The sequence below is a fragment of the Alligator sinensis genome, unplaced genomic scaffold, assembly GCF_000455745.1.
Source record: "Alligator sinensis unplaced genomic scaffold, ASM45574v1 scaffold307_1, whole genome shotgun sequence".
Lineage (NCBI taxonomy): Eukaryota > Metazoa > Chordata > Crocodylia > Alligatoridae > Alligator > Alligator sinensis.
The window spans coordinates 13,433-35,025 of record NW_005842115.1 but is presented as its reverse complement, the minus strand read 5'-3'; the positions used below and the strand labels follow the sequence as shown (position 1 = coordinate 35,025).

The 21,593-nt window shown below is 43.0% G+C and overlaps 1 protein-coding gene across 1 annotated transcript in view; it reads right to left on the bottom strand.

Annotated features, from left to right (window-relative positions):
* Positions 1-21,267, bottom strand: part of ADCY8 (adenylate cyclase 8) — a 155,713-nt gene extending 134,446 nt beyond the window's left edge. The window contains exons 1-2 of the mRNA XM_025205410.1: positions 21,235-21,267; positions 20,191-20,340 (exon numbers count right to left, since the gene is read on the bottom strand). Of these exons, the coding sequence (XP_025061195.1) occupies positions 20,191-20,340; positions 21,235-21,267 (183 nt within the window). The remainder of the gene's footprint in view (positions 1-20,190; positions 20,341-21,234) is intronic.
* Between the last annotated feature and the right edge of the window lie 326 nt (positions 21,268-21,593).

Below are 21,593 nucleotides of genomic sequence, written 5' to 3'. Positions count from 1 at the left end.
GCCACCCTCATCCTGCCCCCAACTTCAGCTGCTGTTGCTTCCCCCACCTTCACTTGCTGCCAGTGAGGAGAACTGGTGGCAACTGGTGGCGAGGTGATTCAGCAGTGGTGGGAAGTGACAGCTGAAGAAAGGAAGCATGAGGGTGCCCAACTTTAATACAGTGGGGCATAAACCCTACAAGGTTTGGGAAACCTTCCTATCTTAACAAGGGTGTTCTGAAGCACTTGGATATTATGGTAAAGGTACTAGGGGGACCATATTTTAGACAGATGCTAGCATCTCTACATGCAACAAATTAAAAAAAAAACAACGTTAAGGAAAAAATACATCTCATGCTCACTTTTTGTGACTTGCTCAGTATTCTCAGAGACTTGCTAGTTAGTTCGTAAACAGTTCTCAGCTACAGTAAAAACATGTAGCATGTTCCAGACACCAGCTTCAGATGAGGTAGATTATGTGTTCTATAATTCACGTTACTAATAGATTATTGTATGCCTGCCAGAATGAATGTGAACAAATAAGCTCAGCTATAAACCTGGCCTGCATACAATTCTAACTCAAAGAAGATCAGAGTCCAGTGCCTCTTCTTCCATTTGGTCTGCATTCAAGTCAGCTTCTATCAGGCGTTGTTAAACTTCCTGGAACAAGAAGCTTTGAGGGCACAGTGACAAACTAGCAAGAGGAGACAGCGCTATATAGCTGATAATACCTGCCAGTGATCTGACAGACATACTGACTGGCCACCTCCCCCATCACCTTGGGGAAAGGAAATAGCAAACTTTGATCCATATGGAGGTGGGAGTCTACAGCTGTGAAACCCCATATCCTCCTCTCACATTGCAAAGGGACAAGCCTACAAAAATACAGAATCAGTTCGAGCACCCAGCTTCACAACACACCTACGTAGTGACAGCTCCAGTGAGCCAGCCATTGTCAACAGAATGTCTTATGGCCTTTTGGGATAGCCCATGTGGGTTCATCAGCCAATCAAAGCCAACAACATTAAGGAAAACAAAAATGTTCTTGGTATTTTAATTGCTTCAACACAAATTAACATATTGTTGCCATTGTCATGCATTCTCTGACTGCTAAAGCACACTACTAAGTATGTCTATATAATAAAGATACCTTTCTAACTAAATTCTACACCTTTCATGCAGCCGTATGCTAAAGTTCCACTAACGATACTTGCCTTATATTTCAAATATCTTTTCACTATGAAATGGTGCATTTTATTTTCTACCTTACCCTAACAGAAGGACACTGGGAATATAAATGCTAAGGGAAACGAAAAGAAAGAAATCAAACAGAAGCACAGTTTATTAATGAATTACTTATTAAAGCTATGAAAAGAACAAACAAAAAAATGACATTTCCTCCTAAACACATGGCCAAAGAAATAGCATATATTTTCTTTCATGCCAAGAAGCATTTATAAGGTTTGTCTGAGGAAGGCATCACACAATGGATCCAAAAAACATTTAAAATAAAAGATGATTTACTTGACATGTTCAGTAAACCAAGAAAAATGTGCCCAGCACATCTGATACCTTAAGCTTCATGCTACATATTAAGATAAATGATATTTTCTTTGCGACAGGTAAAATCTGGCAATGATCCATATAAACAGAGAGGCTAATTAGTATGCCTCCATTGTAGTTCACAACTATTAATGCCCTAACACATGCAGAGATCTTGTCAAGATGCCAGCATGATTCTCCTATGCAGCACACATTATGGGAGCAGTGTGCTGCATTGTATGCCATGCGAGGGACAAAAATTTTAACACAGAAACAACGCTGCTGCATACATAAAGTACACAAAATATTCCAAAATCCAATAGCTTAAATGTTGTGCCTGTCAGCATCTCTCTCAGCTGTGTTGAACTCACATTGAGGGGTAGAAGCCAACTTGGCTCCTAGTCACTTTTAGGCCTTCACTCAAGAAGATGGGCAGGGCGTGCTGATCCAGTTCACTTTGGCAAGTGAGAACATCCTAGGACTGTTCTAATTCATACTCAATAGGGATCACTTCTCAGAGATCAATGGCATGTAAAGCGTATTATGTCCATTCTTTCTTTTCCTTCAGCTGATCTTGACATGATCCTCATGCTAGGGCTTTACCCTTCCTGGGAATATGGTGCTGTGCCTTCAATACAGCTTTAAGATCTCTTTGCACCAACCCAGAAGCATAAGGAAATCCTCAGAGGTCCAAGGTTCTGACTGTCTGAGCATAATTTCCTTCATATAAAGACATCAATGTGCTTTCCAAACATCACTTTCCAGAGTTCCTCTGTGAATACTTATAACAAGGATAATTATTTCAGTTTTAATGGGGAGGAGACAGAGACACAGAAGAATTATATAGTTGTTCAAAAGTTATGTACAGCACACCAGTGACAGATCCAGGAACAGAAGACTCTTGAATCTTTCTGCATTTCTTTGTAATCTGCCACTAAAACTCCCATTATTTCCCCATATTTCCCCATTAGTATTATAAGAGAAGTAGTGAAAATTTATTTTCCTTCTTTCTAATCACATTTCTACTCAGTCTTCCCTTGGGAGCACTTTCAGACTGAGAGAGATATACATCAAATGAGTTTTCAGGCTGTTCTTGCCTCAGGAAAAGTCCAAAGAGGGAAATGTCCTGAGTAGGAGCTAAGGGAATTGTACACCAGTTAGCACTGTTACATTCCCTGTTAGTAGAGGAACTGATGATGAACTAGAGACAATGCAAAGAAGAGCTACCATAAAGCTAGCAAATTTGGAAAGATTCAGGGTATATTTGCTCAAGGGAAAACAAGTCCTAGTCTGGGCATAACGACTTACTCCAACATAAAGAGGTTGGACCCAGACGTGCAGGCATGTGTGGTTTGTGGTGCCTACGGACTCTCTGAGAAGCTTCCCACACCATTGCCAACTCATATCAACTTGCCCTTCCTCTTCCACCCACTTCCCCAATATCTGGAGCTAGCCATCAGTGGTAGCAGATGACAGTACAAGGAGCAATGGTCTCAAGTTGCAGCAAGGAAGTTTAGGTTGGATATTAGGAAAAACTCTCTCACTAGTGGTGAAGCAATGGAACAGGTTACCCAAAGAGGTGGTGGGATCTCCATCCTTGGAGGTTTTTAAGGCCTGACTTGACAAATTCTTGGCTGGGATGATCTAGTTGGTGATGGTCCTGCTTTCAGCAGGGGGTTGATCTAGATGACCTCCTGAGGTCCAGCCCTAATTTTCTATGATTCTATGAATATCTGAGACTTCCAAAAGAATGCAGAATACAGGTGAGACTCTAGAGCAGGGGTCAGCAACCCCCGGTGCGCATGCCAAGCACGGCATGCAAGGCCATTTTGCTCGGCACACAACCGCCAGTCACGGAGCTCTAAGCAGCTGCTGCCCCAGCCCTAATTTTCTATGATTCTATGAATATCTGAGACTTCCAAAAGAATGCAGAATACAGGTGAGACTCTAGAGCAGGGGTCAGCAACCCCCGGTGCGCAAGCAGACCGGGCTCCGTGGGCCGGCTGCAGCCGGGAGGCTGCAAACAGCTGCTCTGGGCTGCGGCATGTCGGCACTCCAGCACCTGCCAAGGTAGACACTGTGGTTTTTTTGGCACTTCGGCCAAAAAATGTTGCCTACCCCTGCTCCAAAGGAATGAATTCACACTTGCAATCCTCATTTTAAGACTAGGTTTACCATAACCAGCAAACCGTGTTTAAAAGAAGTAGATAATAAATATCATGTAGGCTTACTTACCATAAACTACTAGATCAACAGAATAAGGAAAGGTGCATTCAGAATAATATTCTTAACCTTTCCAGAGTGCATTAGCCAATTTTACAATTTGAAAACAAAATAAAATCATTTTTGAAAGAAAAGTAATTATTTTCACTCTAAATGTAATTGTCCAAATACCATTATGCAAAAAGGGAATAATCACCTTCCATTATGATTAGGGGCTCTGAACTGAAATTCCTACACTCCTACTTATTGCACAATGGATGGTCTATTTGCAGCACTTCTTTGTACTGCATTATGAAGACAATAGTAAGTAATTAACAGAAAATGTTAGGAAAAGCAATATCTAATGTGTTCAGATTTTTGGGGTTATGAGGTTGACTGTTAGTTTTTATTACTTCCTGCTGCAATATGCGATTATGAGATACATCAGCTCTCCTTTATTTGGATTCTGCCAGTAACCATTTCCTTTTATTCTGTACTTGGCTTCATGTTACATTTCAGTACTTGGTATTTTTCAAGAAAAATGAGGCTAAGTCACATGGGTGTTTTCAGACCATCTTGTTAAACTTTCTCTTTGGATACTTGCTTTGGGAATCTGGAAGTTTATGGCCTTTTTCAAAGCACCTAGTGTTTGCCAGAGTCATGCCGGGTAATCTTTTATTTTTGCATCTCTGTGGCTGTTTTAAAAGAAAAGGCTCTATAGAAAAGGCTATTGTTTCTCTTACATTTTTTTCCATCTAGGGAAACTTTTTATCCAATAGTTTCCTAGGTAATGGACAACAGAACAGCATGAAGTAGTAAATGATACAGGAGGAGGGCATTACAAGGACTTTTCCACCCTGTTTTCTCTTTATTTTGGAGAGGATAAAAAAGAACAGCTTATAGGTTCAAATAGTTAGCACTCAGTTATGAAACCCTGACAGAACTTGATGTTTAGCATTATATCTTTAATGTGCTTCAAAGAAGGTATTTTTCATTTCGTTATAGAGCAACATAGCCTTCCAGAGCTTGCTCACAGGTCTTCTGTTTGAACTGGAGTATGGATAACCCTGTAAGCAGAAGTCTCCTTCTACAACTGGGGACTCCTATTTGGTTAACATTTGTCCATTTTCTACCGGAGATGTCACTTTGACCACCTACATACACTGATCTCACCTGGTAACACATTAGGAAACGGAGTGCAGAACCCCCTGCTGTTGAAAGAGATCTTGGTGGCATATCTGTGAGGTGTGTTTTTAACTAAAGAACGCTACTTTTTTGTATGCCAAAGTGACAGGTAATCGATGCATAGATTCATCCATGTTAGCGGCTGGAAGGGACCTCTAGCAGATCCAGCCCCCCTGTGCCTGGGCAGGAAAGACTGCTGGGGTCAGATGACCCCAGCAAGGTGAGAGTCCAGAGGTGTTTTGAAGATACCCAGAGTAGGTGCTTGCACCACCTCTAGAGGGAGTCTATTCCAGAACCTGGACACTCAAGTTGTAAAGAAATTTGTCCTAATGTCTAATCTAAAGTGGTTGACTAGCAACTTATGACTGTTAGTCCTAGTCTTCCCCTGGGAAGCCCAGGTGAACAGATGTTCTCCCAATCCTTGGTATGTGCCCCTTATATACTTCTAGGCTGCCACCAAGTCCCCTCTGACTTGGGGGTCTTCTCTTCTCCAGACTGTTCAGCCTGGAGAAGAGAAGACTCAGAGGTCTTCTCTTCTTCAGGCTGAACAGACCCATGTCTCTCAGCTTCTCATGGTGAGGGCTGCTCTCCATACCTCTAACCATATGCATAGCTCTCCTTTGGACTCTCTCAAGCTTCTCCACATCCTTCCTGAAGTGCGGTACCCAGAACTGGATGCAGTCCTCCAGCTGTGGTCTTACCAAGGCGGAGTAGAGCGGGAGGATGACATCCTTAGTCTTGTTTGAGATGCGTTGGTAGATGCATGCCAGTGTTTTGTTTTGCTACAATAATGATTGTAGGTAATGTGTGCTCAGTGTGACTTCCTCCCTCTTTAGTGACTGGACCGCATAGCGGTTTGTGAGTTCACTACAGCCTTTAAATTAACACACTGGGGCCTTTTAGCTCCTGCATTTAGATCCAGAAGTCCCAGATGGGCTTCTATCTTTAAGACATTCCTGTTTGGAGTGTGTATAGCCAACCCAGAACCTCCAGGCCTAAAAGCATGACCCTAAACTAAAAAATTCAGTTTTCTTTGCTTGGAGGCTGTAAAGCATGTGTAAACCTCTCTGAAGTTCAGCTACTAGAGGGGTACAAAGTGACACAGAGTACAAAGCATGGGTTATACAGTGCATTTACATTTATACTGGTTTAATGAGGTGAAATGTGTTGCTATTACTTGCTTTCCAGAACTGCCATAGTCCATTCAAGATATTTACTGTATTGCAAGACAAAGTTGACTTACATGTTATGATTACATTTATGCATTGCTATCAATTGTTGCAATCAATTCTTGTTTAATTCTTTATTTGATGAGTTTAGAGGAGAAAATAAACTAGAAAAGTATGTGGGTGACAATGTAAGAAATCTCTTAAGCAGAAATACATATGTAACGTTGTCTCCTGACATATTAGCCTCCTGACACCATAGCTGTGGCTTGGTAAAACTCATATGTCCAAAAAAAATATAGCATCCCAGTCCAAAACTGATCTTCCAGACTATAGCATTTCAAATTCCTCTTTTGGCACAGAAAGCTAGTATAAATCATTGTATTCTAATCAAGCGTTTGATTTTCTTTGCCAGGGTGCAGGAGCTGTCTGATACAGATTCAATGAATATTCTAAACTAAAAGATCAAAATGGTCTTTTCTGAATTTTATCTCTTACAATAAGCCTTGACCTTGCTTCAAACTGGCTGTCACTGAATTCTTGTGTAATTACTCTGCATTATTTGTATTCTCTATTCATTTAGACTTTTCTTTGTTTCATTTTATTTTCTTTAGTTTCAAATAATCACTACATTTGAATGGTATATCTGATCCTTAAACAGTATCATTTGCTGCAGCATAAAATAAAGTTTGGGTACTGTTTATTCTGTAGCCGGCGCCTTCTACTTTCTTATGGCGTCAGATATCAGCTTCCAGATCTATGAGCCACTGTCTGGGATTATCGTTCAATGTGCAGATACTATCTGCCCTGTCTGGACATGTTCTGCAGTCTGAGATTACAGGACAGTGTACAGAGGTGAGAAAGACTGGATAGGTGCTACAGCCCAATCTGTGTGAAAAAACAGGAATCCTCCCTTTTGTATATGTCCAGCTGTTTTGTCCAATCTTAAATGTCACAAACTGCAAGGCTTTTGAAACTGTGCATGGGAGGTTTTTCTCAGGCTGACAGATTTTGCTGACAGTTTATATAGACAGAAAGACAAAAAGATAGATAGTAGAGCTGTGAGAAGCTTTGGTCCCTGATTCGATTCGGCGGAGATTCAGCCCGATTCGGTGGCTGAATCTCTGAATCCAAATCGAATCAGGGGACCCTTTAATTTATCCGAATTGATTCGGAACCCTCCAAATCGATTCAGAGAGATTCAGAGATTTGGCCATAGACACAGCTTTAAATGTTTTTTCTACATACCTCTAGGAAGCAGGGGCTCGTGAATGCTGTGATGCTGGGGCTGATGGAGGAGGAGCGTGGTCCCCAGTGCACTCAGCCGTAGACCCAGAAGTGGACCAGAAGCACTTCCAGTCCACTTTCAGGTCCACCGGGGAGTGTGCAGGGCCCTCCCCCCATGCCCCCCCATTTCGGTGACTGGTCTCTCCTGGGTCTGGGGTGGGGATGCTCCATGCGCCCCAGCATCTCAGTGTTCACAAATCGCACCTGCTACCTCAAGGTATGTAGAAAAATCTTTTAAAGCTGTGTTTATGTCTGAATCATGCCCCCCTGAGACTGGTATCTGTGGGCTTCACTGCTTGCCACTGCTCCCCCCCTTGCCTCCAACACCTCCGCGGCCATCTGCGGGTGGTCCCCACTTTGCCCACCCTTGCTGCCGATGTCACTGCAGCTGCCTGCGGGCAGTCCCCACTCGCCACCACCATGCCACCACTAACACTGCCGTCCCCGCCTGCAGACAGTCACCGTGCCCCCCCAGCCTCAGGAGGCATGAGTCGTTCATGTGATCCAGTATGCTAGCCTGATCCCACACACCCAGATCCAGCCATGTGCTGGAGTCATCTGATGCACAAGGCCACATTATCCAACTCCTGGGGCTCCCCCAAGGGGCTGGAAACTTGGCAGCAGGGATGCAGAAATTAAGATTGCCAATGTTTTCCTGCCACCACATTTCCAGACCCTTGGGAGTCCCCATGGGCTGGGTGATACAGTTCTGCAAGCTGGATCTGACCAACAGGCTGACAGTTCAGCGCCCCTGAACTAGTCTGATCTCACATCTGCTGCAGCCCATTTCATTTTACATAGTTAGCGTTGTGTTGAACTGAATCTGGTGGGTAAGACTAATGCAGTTCACTGGCCACATGTACGTGAGCCACTGACTGCACAGTAGCTCCTTGCTACTTGCAGTAACTCATTGCAGTAGTGTCACATGACAGGAAGCATGATGCGATGCTATTGCGCAGTAGTAACAAACTACTGTGCAGTCAGTGTCACCTAAAAGCCAAAGGCAATGCTACATTTAGTACCTGCATATACAAGTAGCCAGAGCAGAGGCTACTGTGCACACCCCATAATGGTGTAAATACTTATGCACCCAAACTGCACATGGAATGGCACACCATCATAGTGTGTACAATTCCAGTAGTTACAGGGCTGGGTGCATGTAATGTTGGCATGTGAAATGAAATAGGAGCTTGCCCATCCAACCTCAATTGAGTTGAAGCCATCAAGACCTCGTGAAACCTGCCCAGGGAAGTGATGGAGTCTCCCATAATTAAAAACCCTCACTTTTAAAAACCCATAGTCTCTTTTCCACATTGACTTTGTCAATCTTCAATTCCAGCCATTGGCTTTGTGCTATGCCTTTCTCCACTGGATTAGAGAATGCCTTAGTACCCAGAGGTTTTTCCCCACAAAAATACTCATGCTCTGTAATCAAATCACCTTTTAATCTTCTTTTTGAATGGATAAACAGATCGAGCCTTTGAACTTTCTCATGGTAAAGCATTTTCTCCAACCTTTGAATAATTTTTGTGGCTTTTTTTGTACCTTCTCCAAAATCCAGCTGTCCTATTTTAAAGATACCAGCTATTAATTTCAACCTATTATCTAATATCTACTAATACTAGGCAAAATCCAGTAGAACTGATGACAAATGTTTGCCAGCCCCTTTGCTATCGTTGTTTGCTAAATAATTCTGCTGACACTCAGTGTTTCTTGGTATTCAGTCTGCAAGAGACATAATCTCCATGTTGCTCTCTGACTCCTGAAGGTATGTGGATATTACTTCGGGTCTTTCTCATCCTTAGCTGATGAAGGAGCTACAAGATTTTACAACAGCCTAAAATTAGGTAACTAGCAGCACTACATGCCATTATGTATAATTTACACCAAAACTATTCTCTCACTAACTTGCACTGTGTTGTAGTAACTAGGCATGGGTCAAATCAGCACCTGAGGAAGCCTTAGGCAGTATACTCAGAGGTGGTGAGTGATTCTGTGCACCTCAAGTTTTAATTGATCAAACCTGATTTTCAGAAAGTCCCATCAGCAACCCTTTGAAAGTCAGACCCTATATCATGTGTCTCAAAGTGGGTATCTTACAATTGTGACAGCCAAAATCTTTAGCATTATTTGAAAAAATTAGCAAAAAACTTTATAGGCCCTTGAATTATCCTAATGGTGGTGCCATCAGTGACCTGTTTTTGGATAGCCTGGAATATGTCTCCAGAAAATGTTGACTGTTTACAGTCAGTGTGGTCCAGATCATGTGAGCCAGTTGTGCTCAATCTTTAAGCTCTGCAGGCCAGATGAGTGGCTTGGGGCCCGTCTGTGAGCTGAATTGGGCCCTGAGGTCCAGCAGTGACCCCTCCCTGCCTTGCAGGTGAGGACAGAGTAGCACCCCTTCATACTCCAACCACCCCCTGCACCTGGGTTGGGTCCTGGTGGCCTGGCACTGCCCCCTCCTAGTCTCTCACACTAGGGCCCATTGCCACCACATTTCTCGACAAATGGGGAGCCCCTCAGGCTGGATGACTTGTGGGTCAGATCTGGCCCCTGGACTGGAGGTTGAGTACCCCTGATATAAGCAATTCACTTTCACTATAGGTTTCCTGTTAACTTGGTTGCAAGGACACAGCCAATTACTTTCACAGTACCGAAAGTCTGTTTGCGCAGCTAACTGAAGGCGCTTTGGGCAAAGTGCCAAAAACACCCGCAGCTTCAACTTGTAAGATGCTGGTGCACCAGGGGTGAGGGGCCTGATCCTTGTTGTGGCAATGCAGCTGTGGCCGCTTTCCCACTGTTTGCCCCAAGGTGCATGCACCAAGCAAAATGCCTTCATGTACCACGCTCTGGCACCTGTGCCAGGGGTGATCTAAACGATCACTGCTGACCCCTGGGTGGATCCAGAGGAGCAGTGAGAAGGGGTGTTGCCACACTTCTTGCAGCGGTGTGGGCCTCCTGAGCTCCTGGCTTATTAGCATGAGCTCCAGCATGGAGCTCTGCCCTTTCAGGGAGTGATCTGAGCTCACCGGCTGATTGGTGCAGGTTCCTGCCAGTCACACAGGTCTGGAGGCCAGGGGGTGAGTGTCACTGTGTAGGGGCGCCAGGCAAGTGTCCTGTATAGCCATCCCGAGTTGAAAGGATGTTGAGGGCTGACACTCCTGCATTGCACAACATGATTAAAGCAGCTGAAACTTAAGAGATCTTTGGTAGCTCCCATATAGAGAAAAGCTGGACTTTAATTTCTATTTAGTGATAAGCAAGCCTTGGCCAATGATTGACTACACAGAAGATGTAATGTGGAATGCTTTGGCATCCTCCCATTAAAACAAGTCATTTCTTGGGACTGCAGCTGTTATTCACAACACTTTCTAAACCCCTTCTGCAATGAATAAGGAAGGCCATGTGACCTTTACACTTCAGATTACTTTTCCACCAATTTGAACTTTATCCTCATACCAGTTCAGAGGGATTTTTATATTTTTAGTACCAACATTAAAAAAGATGGCTTTATAGGATATAACCCTCTTAAAATGTCCTTTCCAATCCCAACCCAATCTGCTCTTACTTTAAAATTTGCAAACACCGATGGTTGATTAAAAAATGAGAGCTGTAAGAGCTTGAGAAAAACCTGCTCAGCATGTAAGCTTCATTAAAAAAACACAACAGAGCTTATCAGCCTATGGAGAAAAACTCCTCTGAAGGTGGAAAGGAAATAAAATGGGCAGGAAGAAGGATGTAATTTCTTATGTGTGCTGCTAACTAGCCATCGATCCTGGATCCTCTTCCCCACCACCAGAAGGCAAGCATTCAGTTCTCCAGAGAAACGGGAAGTATACCGCAGACTGTATGGCTGTCTATAGCTAGCACACTCTTTAGCTTTTTTGATTAGTAAGAATCCAGCAGAAGAGAGACTTGTGGCGAGATTATAAATGTATTGTTCCACTAAGACAACAGACAGTGACAGACCATAGGGTACAAAAACACTAGCAGTCAACTCAGTTCTTGAGTCAAAGATATTATACCTGCTCTCTTCTAGCTCTGATTAATAACTGTAGGTTTCTTTACCAGCACAGAATAAACTGGGAAGTAAGAGATAGCAGAGGAAACTGTACTCGGCAAAAGCAAGTGATTTTTTGACTCACTCACATGGTTGCAAAAGCCAGACTCATCAAAAGAGCTCTGAGAGATGAATTAAAGTGTTTGAAATGTGCTGTTATAGAAGAACATTCAAATCAGCTGGATATTGAAGCCACAAATGAAGAATTGTTAGGAGGATAATCTTAAAGAGCAGTTACTTGAAATCCTATGTAAAAGAATGCCATCTTTTTGTGGACACGCCTGGCATGACTACATGTGCGCATTTACTGAACAGTAACTGAAATTACTGCACAGTACCGATGCACGTCTACACATGCACACCTGTATGGTGCAGTAAATATGGCAACTTATGCTAACTTGAGTGTAAATGTGATACCTGCACCTTGCAGGTGTTAGATTTATGCTTGATTATTCACTGCGCAGTAATGCATTTATAGATGCCTTACTGTGCAGTAACTTTAGTCCCAAGTTAGTCCACACACAGCGTTAATGCGCTTTAATGCCTGCATGTGTAGACACTGGCCTATTCCCACTTACTGAGCAGTAAATTTAAGTTGGTGTAAATGCATATATAGACATACCCACTGTCACTCTATCCCCAACAACGTAATCGTGGGATTTGATCAGGCAATGAGAGAGAAAAACAAAAGGGAGTGAGGTGGGGAGAAGAAGAGCCAGATTGGTTGGAGGCACTGAAAGACAGAAGCTTTCAAAAGATCCAGGGCATTTTGCACACAGTCATAAATGTTGGCAGGTGATAACTAACAACCTCTGACTTAGATGTCACTTGAAGTAGTCGTAGTAAAAGAGCCACAATCAAATGAAGTGGTCACATAGCAGCCATACAATTTTGCTGTATTTACTTAGTTAAAAGATTTTTTCCCCCCATATAACAAGGGGGAAAAAGTCCCTTGTCTTACAATTGGGTATGCATAGGGCAAGCATCTGCTGCAGCTCCAGCTCCAACCCTGCAGCTGCTGCCTGTCCCCCTCCCACCTCTGTACCCGCTGTCACTCTTCCTAGATTTTCTACAATCTGTCAGAGTAAGTAAAGGAGTTGATCTGTCTGTTAGCAGCAAAGCCTGTGGCCAGGGACTCTATGTGCACTCAGATGTTGTCACAGAGACCACTCCACAGGACTTCATTTGGAAGATGGGACTTGTCCCCTCCTCCCTGTAATGGCTTCTCCCCCTCCAGGTCTGACAGGTCCCTGAGGATCTATCTGAGAACTGACTGTAACCCAAGGGACCTTCCTCTAGCTTGCCTGGCTTCCAGCAAAACCCACAGTAGACATTCAGTGCACACAAAGGAGCATCTGCAGAGTCTGGAGCTTTGGAGTGCATAAAGAAAAGTCCCTTTTGCATTAGAAGTGCATATCCTAGAGGAGATCGGACACACCTGCTTGCACAGAAAATCCCTGTCTGTCAGAAACTTTTGGGACAATGCTGAAGGCATAATAAATGACTTTCTCTCTGAAAGTCCTAACTGAGGTGCTAAAAGGAGATAGTCAACCTGGAAATCAAACAATGCTGAAAGCAAAGGGCATAACTCACTGCTGTTAATCCAGTTTTATACAGTCAAAGATGAACTGGAGCTGGCATAATACAGGAGTGAATTCAGACTTCAGGTATTTTTTTTTTATGTTTCTCTTAAGGCTTGTAAGATAGCTGAATTTTTCTAACCAAATCTGAGTAAAATATCACCAATCTCTGCAAATAACTCAGCACAGCAGACACTGTGTAGCCCTGCTGGTGGGCTGCCTGTGCAGTGGGCAGGGAGTCTTCATTTCATAAGTAATTCAGGACCTGCTGCCATGAAGATGGGAAAAATATTTAATGGAAGAATAAATATTCATATCATATTCGCACATAGGCCAGAATTAAAAGCGTCTCATCTTAGGCACTGCCCCACTGAACTGACCCAGTCACTATGACCGAGTCAGGCAGTAGGATCTCTCTGTCATCAATGGAGAGACTCTGGAGATACCTAAGAATGATTCAGGTGTAGGTGCCTTGGCAATCTACTCACAGAATAGGAAATGGTAGGCATCAATAAAGGGCACATTCTACCTAAGTCCCATTTATACACCTAAAGAGACCTTTAGAGCCCTGTCCAGAGGGCAGCCCACTGGGTTAAGTCACTCATCTCAAAAAGTGACTGTAATGCCTTGATTCTGCAAGACATTGTCATGATTTCTGCATGCACCACCTATTTCAGACAAGTGATTAATAGGTTTTTAAACACTTGGAATACTTCTCCATGGGTCTGCTCCCAAACCCATTAATGCTAATAGTATCCTTTCACTGCCTTTGGTAGGCTTTGGCACAGGCAATGCTTGCTTCATGTCATGCTTCTATATATGTCTTGGATGAGGGAAAAACCCCCCATGTGTAATGGGACTCTTACCCCATTACTAAAGGGAAAAGGGAACCCAGGGGTAGCTGGCCTTCCTTAACCCCTGCAATAGGCTAAAGTGGGCAAAGAGCCTTGGAACAAAATGACAGCCTATCTCAGGTGTGACCAGTGACTGTCAGGCCTGGGGGCAGAAGTGGAGGGTCAGGTGACCCAGGAAGAGACTTATAAACTCTATACCTGCCATTGGAGGCAGTCTGACCATAGGAGCTGCAGGGGACAGAGCTCCAGGAAAGAGCCAGGCTGGGTGGCCCAGAGGAAGGGCTTTGAGCTGTGGTGGAGATAACCCTATATCCCAAACCAGGAACAGATGAGTACCTTGGGCTCTTTAGGCAAGGGCTCCTGCAGGGCAAGATTAACCCTGGGAAGGGAACCCTTGGTTTTGGAGTGGATGCTCATGTTCTGGTTTTTGTTTTTACTAGAAGAAAGGGTTGTGGCTATAGGGATGAATGGGGAGACTAAGCAGGGTGCCCAGGGGCATCCCAGATCCTATGCACTGGTGTTGGCAGAAGAACTCTGGTTTCAGACAGTGGAGACTGGGGTGCAAAACCAGAGACCTCAAGGGGCAAGGCGTAACAGAGGCTGGGGACACAAGCCCAGAACCCACGAGGGGTGAGGTGCAACAGAGACTGGGGCACAAGCCCAGAGCTTGCAGAGGGTGAGACCAGGGGCCAAGGGGCCCAGAGCCCATGAGGGACAAGGCACAGCAAAGACTGGGGAACACAGAGACCCAGAACTCATGAAGGTCAGACCGTGGACCACAGAGAGGGCCAGAGCAAGGGCCAGAGGGCCAAAAGTCACAAGAACATGGCCAGAGCTGGACCCTGGGAGCTTGCAGTCTTGTGACAGTGGACCCCAGGCTGAGAGGCTCAGCCAAAGTAAAGTGGGACAAGGCCAGAGGAATCAGCCCAGACATGGGCCTAGAATCCAAAACTCCTGTTGCCTCCTTTTTTCCTGTTACTTTGTAACATCAAGGTATGGCAGATGAGACAACAGGGTGGGACCTTGAGAGGCCAGAGTGGGCAACAAGGTGAGGGCCCAGGAGGTGGCCAGGAGCAGGGTTCAAATTACACTTTGACTCCTGGGGATGGGGGCGGGGGGGGTTGCAAAAAAAACTGACTGGGGTCGGGGCTGTGTGCACGGGTCCCCACCAGTACCATGGGGCTGGGGCCAGTGGTGGTGGCAGCTGGAAGAAGCCACCGCTGCCACCGCCTGGGCTGCTTAGAAATGCGCGGGGTGGGCCAGGGGCTATGCGCAGTGGTGCATGGGCTCCAGGTTGTTGAGGTTGGGGCAGGGGAAGGGTGCTGACTGGCCCGCAGGGGGTTCTCATCTCTTATGGGGGAGATCAACCCCTCTGAGCTCCCCTGTAATTCAAACCCTGGCCAGGAGAGAGGGGCTTCAAGGCCCCAGCACCAAGCACATTACACCAAGGTATTGAAAAAACCTCTAAAATTTAGGTAAGGGAACTTTAAAACATATAATGCAGTAATTTTGAGCCAACACCACCTAGTCCTAAAGCTCTATATAGGTCCTTCAGTACAGGACCTAAAGGTATGTTGATCCCTGGACATCTTACCTGGAAGAACATTGTCTCTACTTTCCTTATCTTATGTGTACAGGAGTCTGAATATTAACAATTTTGTACAATGCCAGTTTCTGGATGAACATAGTTTTGAGGAAAAGCCACATTTCTTTGGGAAAGCTTTTACTTTTAAATGGTAATATGTGAAAGTTTGATGTATTAAATGAATTCCCAGGGAAGATGGATTACTAGATAAAGAGCAGGTAAGGAACTAGAGTGCATGATTATTGCAATTTATCATAAAGACATAACTACTACGTGTGTGTATATATATTACATAGTGCATCTAAAAATTAGGGATTGTGGATAAATAGAAGTCAAATTTAATTTTCATTTCAATACAGCTTTTTACCCTGCACTGGCATAGCAATTACGCACAAATTTAACTCTAAGAGGATATATTTCTTATTATTTTTTAAAGCTTTGTAGTAAAGAATATAGAAAATTGGTCATACCTTCTGTTTTTATTGCTTTGCTTTAATGAAAGCAGAATTACCTGCTGTGTTCATAAGATAAGATCAAGCAGGAAATAAAGAATCCACTCTTCTTTGGTCTTGGGATATCCTACTCAAAGACTTGGTTGTAAGTCTTTTTTAATCCTCAAACCTCCAACAAATCTGACCAGCTCTGCAGCTGGTGTTTGTCAGTGATTAGCAGTATAATCTTTTTATATGTAGTGTATGTACACATGTACATATAAAGTCATACTGGGGAAAAGGCAAGAGAAGATGTCTGATGTTGCCAGCTTTGTTATCTGCAACATCTATAATTTTTAGGCACCACTGGGCAATGGTGTTCTACCATTCATTAGGTGAATTAATTTACTGACCAGTACCTGCTAAATTAAAATTGTCTTCATAACATATTATCTCAGCTGTTATCTCCATTAGCTCACTTTTTTCTTTTGAGTTTTCTACAAATATCCTTTTTTTGCCAGTCTTCATCAGTCATCTACCAAAGTCTGTGATCTTTACCAAAACTCAGATTTGATTTCTCAGTGAAAATAGGAAAGGTGTGCCCAAACACCCTTCTCTGAATCTCACTGCAATGTGGTGATCAAGTTTCTTGCGATTTTTTGAATAGACACAAGCAATGCCAATGTTTGCTACTGATACACTACAAATATCTCTTGTAAGCTATTACAGTAAAAGTTATTATTACCAAATACTGTTACTGTCCACATAGTTGATGTAAACATTTAAATTTAGTGCCTCACTGGTCCTTACAGACTGAAGGTCTTCTGAAAATGGGAATTCTAAGTCACTTAATTGCTTGTGAAAATTGCGTTTTACCTTAAGTCTTGAAGATCAGTGAGATTTAGGTCCTAAAAGTGTAGGTACCTTTTGAAAACAGGACTTACAGTCACTTAGGGATAGCTGAAATATTTATCCAGAATTCTATATGTAAATCAGTAATCTTTTAACTAGAACCTAGATGGCTCATTGGATTGATGTGGATTCAGTGTAACCAGGAGCACAGTGTGGCCCATATAGATGTTTCCATGCTCATAAGGTATAGACTGTGCATCAGAGAAAACCAGTGATAACAATGTAAAATGGTAATGAATCCACATTATAAAGAAAATCAAAGAATGAAAATCATTATAATGATCAAAGGAAACCAACAAAAAGCCACTGTAGAATAACAAGAATTACATGATTTGCAACAGGTGCCACCACTTCAACTGTCCAGTTTCAGCTTAGAGCTGCACCAGAAAGAAAAAATGCCTCCAAAATAGGCCAAAACCATGATTTTGTTGGTTTCACCTTGAAATCTCACTGCATTCCACAAAAATGAACGATGGCTTGGAAGACAAAACAAAAATGAAACAGTTTTTGCTTTAAATAGGTCACAGTTTCTAGATGGAAGTTATCAAGCAGTATCTCAGATATGGTCCCTGCTAGTGCTGCGGGGCTGGGGCTTACCAATCCTACCAAAAAATCTAGCAGGTTTATGCTCACCCACACTACCTCCTGGGTATCTTATTCCCTCCACTTACCTGCTGGGTGCATTTACACGAGCTGTTTACTGCAGAGTAGACTAATTAGCTCTGCAGTAAACAACACAGAGCTACACATGCACCCCTATTGGGCTGGAGTAAACTAAGAAATTCTGCAGCAGGATAGTACTTGTATTATACTAGATGTACTACTTCTATACAAGTACTATCCTGCTGTGGAGTTTTTTATTCTGCAGCAGTGCATGTGTAGACACTGCCTTGGCTGGCTGGGGCACGAGGGTGCTTCAGCACAGGGGCCATCTGCCAGCTAGCCCCACGCTGGAGCATCCTCATGCCCCAGCCAGCCCCTCCGCAGCATGTTGAGCCGGGAAGAGGGGAGCAGCCCCGAGCTAGCAGGCTGAGCCCCAGGTCTGCCAGCCAAGCCTACTCTGACCTCACTTAACATACTGTGGGCTCACATTCAAACTGCACACCTGGGAGCAACACACACCAAAGCAATAAGCTCTGGAGTTTATTCATGAGCATTAATTACACATGTAGATGTGCCTCTTGTCTCTTATAGTTAGAATATAAATTGTTTCAATCAGGAACTGCTTTTTTGTTCTCTCTTTCTACAGTATCGAGCACACTGGGGCCCCTGTTCATAACTGGTGCTCCTAGGCCAATACTAAACAATTGCAATGGTTGGGGAATGGGATCTTGAGAGGTAGAAACTAAAATGAGTTTCTCAGCTGTAATGAGCACCCAGCACAGTGGAAACCTGATTTCAGTTGGGGCTTCTGGGTGCTACCATAACACAAACTTGCTACTAATAGTATTCAAAAATAGTACTCATTCATAGTTAGCATTTATGAAACATTTTGAATCATCAACTCATTAGGGGTCAATCTTGTAAATACTTCTTAATGGGCATAATAGTTACAACCAGGTGTAGCTCCCTTTTTTGCATTTTTTAAAATGTTATTGGCACCAGTTTTATACCACAATAACATCTCTGACTCTCTGATTTATACCTGTAAAAATGAAAAAAATCTGGCTACCTTAGGTGCACTCTGGCAGAAGGTGTGTGTAGAAAAAGACTTAATCCATTACCTTAGCATCCCCATTTTACAAATGGGCAAACAAATATAGAGAGGACTTATTCCATTCATTCCCTGAAAGGGAACCTTACTGATGTTGGAAGCCAGTAAACCTTATTGTGGCTAATATACAATAGAGAAACTGTTCCCAAAACATGGTCAGTGAACCATAACTAAACTAAAAAGCAACGGTTCATAGTCTGGAGAATTAGTAGGCCTTCCCTTTTCAATTTAAATATTGATGATGAGGGTGTATGATGGTCCTGAGAAATGTCAAGGGTTGACTGCTTAGTGATCTGCTTATCCAAAAAGTTGGGATATGCATAGCTTTAATGTGAATAAGAGTGAAATAAACCCAAGTGCAAGACAAGTAGGGTTTACAGCTATCGTACATTAAGAATTTCCTATGTTAATGGAGGAGTAATTGGACTATTCTGATGACGTCTGAAGTGGAGGACATAATGATACAAAAATTTTGGCAGGTATTTGGCATTGCATGTATCAACTGTGCATAGCCTTCTGTGAAAGTAAGTGGAAAGGATATTTTTTTTATGTTCCTTCACCTCTATACACTTCCCAGACTTAGAAAGACCATGAATTCTCAGAGATTAAGAAGAAGCAACCATGTAGCGTCTCTGTTATTGTAGTTCTTGGAAACGGACCCTAAAGGTAACACACATTGCATTACTGCAAGCAACGCTTGAACAGAGAGGGGAGTCCTAGTTATATTATCCCTGTTACCTTTTTCTGCATTTTGTGATTCTAGGTTACTGGTTATACAGATTTCTATTCAATTTATATATTTTCTTGGAGTCTCCCATGGACTAATTCTGCAAAGAATCACTTCTCCATTTCCACATGCACATTTTTAGTCCCATCCCATCTGTCTATTTTCTTTCTCTTCCCCCCGCTTCCCCTCAGCCCATGCTGGCACACTCTCCTAGACATTTCTAGAAATAAAAGTAGAATTATTCATATGAGCATACAGTTATTTGGATTTCACATTCTCTATCAGTTTTATATTTGGAAGATGTTAGGATAGCCAGATGCACTTTATCAGATTTTAATACAATATAACAAATAACACCACTACCTTGACCTTCTGTGCAAAGAATCCAATACAACCTATCTCAGGATATATGCATTGTGATGGGGAAATGCGATAAATCTTTGGCATAACATCTCCCTGTTTCTCTTTATGAATGAAATGGCAAAAAGGAAAGGAAACACAAAAGAGAAATAATCTGTGTTCACAACACCAAATCTTTCAGCAAATTTTCAGCAAACAGCAGCGTAAGTTACACTTAGTTGCATATGGATCCTAAAACTACTGAGAGTGGCAATGCAGACACACGTATTATGATTTAGCATTTGCTGGGCACAAAGTGACTATACCCCCCATGCCAAGAAGGCTGGATGAGGGTTGCAATGGGAGAAAAGCTATTGTAAGAGAATGAGGAAAATGAAAGAAGACACTTTTATACTGCTTGGCAAAGAAGAGATTTCCTGATGAAAGCTTTTGAGATCTGTCAGAAAAAAACAGCAAAGTGGTATGCATAAACTTTGTATCACTGGCATAAATCAGATGTGATTCCATTGAAGTCCATGGTATCACACTGGCACAACCGAGAGGACACTCTGGTCCTACCAACGTATCCATTTCAGTGGCATGAAAACAGCAATAGTCTTCTTTATACCTGTCTCTGGTTTTCTGTCTCCAGTCTCAGCCTTGCTTCTACACATCTTCTGGTCTCCAGGAAAGCTTGGCGCTGAGCTCTGTCTGACAGGTAACTGATGAAGATGCCCGCTGTGTTCATGCACATAAATAACACGGCCTGAGCCGCTATCTGAAACAGACAATAAGGAGGACTTTGGTCAGATAACTGAGACAGAAAAAAATCCATAACAAAGAGAAAAAATAAGAAAAAAAGGCAGCTCTGAAATCATCTCAGCTGTAAAACTAAACTGTTAAGAGAGTTTGTATAAAAGAGTCTCCTGGACCTTAATTAAAGGCGCCAACATATGAAATTCCCCCTGCCTGGGGGAAGAAATATGCAGTATTTGGGGGCATTAAACTCTGGCTGAACCATGGATGAGGCTTCCAAGAAGTGACTCACAGAGCTGTAGTCAAGAATGATTACAAACACAATTAACAATTTATTTTTGCATAGCATTTTCTGTAAACGCAGTTTCATGAGATGCCTCACGGCTTGGTATAAGAAGAAAGGCGCACACACAAAAAATCAACGGGCAGCTCAGCCATTCATTAATAATTATTATTGTTATTCTGTATATTGCTTACAATTGAAATAAGTTCATTAAGAGCGGGTGACAAAGATCCTGCGTGACTACTTTTTTAATTAGAAAAGGCCAAGGACAACACGCCCAAAGCCTAATCCTGTCCGTGTTACAGTCAGAAGTCTTTTCAGCCCTGGCTAGCCCAGAGTCAAAACCTATACACCCCATCTCCTTGGGCCAAGGGAAAGCACAGCCCTTTCCCTGTCTGCTCTCTAGGTATCCACCTGCTAAAATGAACTTTGGTGGGTAAATCCTGTGATGGTGTAAATTTAAATTACTCAAATTTCTTCTGCTTTACAGCAGCTGAGGATTTGACCATGTAAGTGTAACTGCCACTGTCCTGATTTGGCCTGCATTCTCATTTCCTCCCAGGCCTCTCCATAAAACAAGATCCCACTTCTCTCCCTTTCACATGCATGCGTGCACACGCACACACTGCTCACCAGAGTAATGCTGATAAAACATGCATAATTCATACTACGCATTTGTAGGACGGAGCCTGTAAATAGCCTATGCTTACAGATCCTTCGGGATGGAAATAAAGAGCCGTATAACATTTTTATATGCTATATATAGAGAGAGAACAGAAAGAACTGCAGCCTCAGCCCTCTTGTTCTGAGCCTTTCCTGCTTTAGGTTACAAGTTCATGTAACCTTCTCTCAATTGGTGCCTGATTGGCCAGTGGGATTTTTTTTCCGACCTGATAAGGGAAAAGTAATGCAAAGCAGCTCTAGATTTATGACTGCGCTGAAAATATATACAGTTTTAGGGCCAAATTTTCCCTAATCCTCAAGCTTCAAGT